This window comes from Cyprinodon variegatus, unplaced genomic scaffold (genome assembly GCF_000732505.1).
Source record: "Cyprinodon variegatus isolate N-32 unplaced genomic scaffold, C_variegatus-1.0 Scaffold1089, whole genome shotgun sequence".
In the NCBI taxonomy this organism is placed as follows: Eukaryota; Metazoa; Chordata; class Actinopteri; order Cyprinodontiformes; family Cyprinodontidae; genus Cyprinodon; species Cyprinodon variegatus.
The window spans coordinates 83887-84922 of NW_015151542.1; the positions used below are offsets into that span (position 1 = coordinate 83887).

Sequence of the window (1036 nt, forward strand, 5' to 3'; positions counted from 1 at the left end):
TCTTATCTGCTGCTTCACATTTGAGCGTCTTTTCTTAATCAAACGGATCATCTCAGTGAAGATCTTCTCATTGTCCTCCACTGCCTTATCAGCAGAGACATTGATGGCCTCCACCTCCTGTTGAAGCAGCTTCACATCCTTCTCCTGGTCCTGGATTCTCTGCTGGATTATTTGTTGACCCACCTGAAACTCTTTTTGCTTCTCAGTCCTTTCTGCTGCAGCTGAAAGTTTTTCCAAATCATTCATTAAGATCTTCATCATCTCATCATGACGAGAGCAGATGTTCTCCTGCAGCTGCTTAGAAGGGTTGAACAGCTTGTGCTTCTTCAGTACAGGTACCTTAAAGTGATCCTGGAGGTGGTTTTCACAGTATGAAGCCATACAGACCAGACAGGACTTGACAGCTTTCCTCTTCCTCCCAGTGCAGACATCACAGGCCACATCTTCGGGTCCAGCATAGCAGTGATCAGCTGCAGCCGATTGGAGTCCATTCTTCTTCAAATCTTCGACTAATTCTGCTAACATGATGTTTTTCCCCAAGACAGGCCTCAGCTTGGAGGTCTGTCTGCACTGAGGGCAGCTGTAGATTCCTCTTTGACCCTCTCCATCCCAGAAGTCTTTAATGCAGTTCATGCAGTAGCTGTGTCCACAGGGAATAGTCACGGGATCCTTCAGTAGATCCAAACAGATGGAACACGAGAATTTTACAGAATCCATTTGGTCTCCTGGCAGCTCCATATCAGCTCCAAGCAGCAGAGAGAATCACTAAAGTTTCATTTCCTTCTATTGAAATAAATGAGTCAGTCCAGAAGCCAAACCCATTTACCGACTGATCACAACCAACCAGCTGAGAGTTTGCTCAGTCAGCTCCTCCTCTTGGCAGCACAGTCATTCTGCTGATGCAGAAGGTGTTACATCTGATAAAGAGGAGGAACCACGAAATCTACTGTGGGAACCGCAGTGCTGTAAAGGTGGGAGGGATTTCACTGTAAGTTTCATTCTAGGAAGCAGCTGTGTGCTTTTCCATGCCACCTTT

At 46.2% G+C, this 1036-nt stretch overlaps 1 protein-coding gene across 1 annotated transcript in view; it reads right to left on the reverse strand.

Moving 5' to 3' along the window:
- The window catches only part of LOC107101371 (tripartite motif-containing protein 16-like), a 10669-nt gene extending 9922 nt beyond the window's left edge, over positions 1 to 747 (reverse strand). Inside the window, exon 1 of the mRNA XM_015400259.1 lies at positions 340 to 747. Coding sequence (XP_015255745.1) covers positions 340 to 738 — 399 coding nt within the window. The 5' untranslated portion in view covers positions 739 to 747. The remainder of the gene's footprint in view (positions 1 to 339) is intronic.
- Between the last annotated feature and the right edge of the window lie 289 nt (positions 748 to 1036).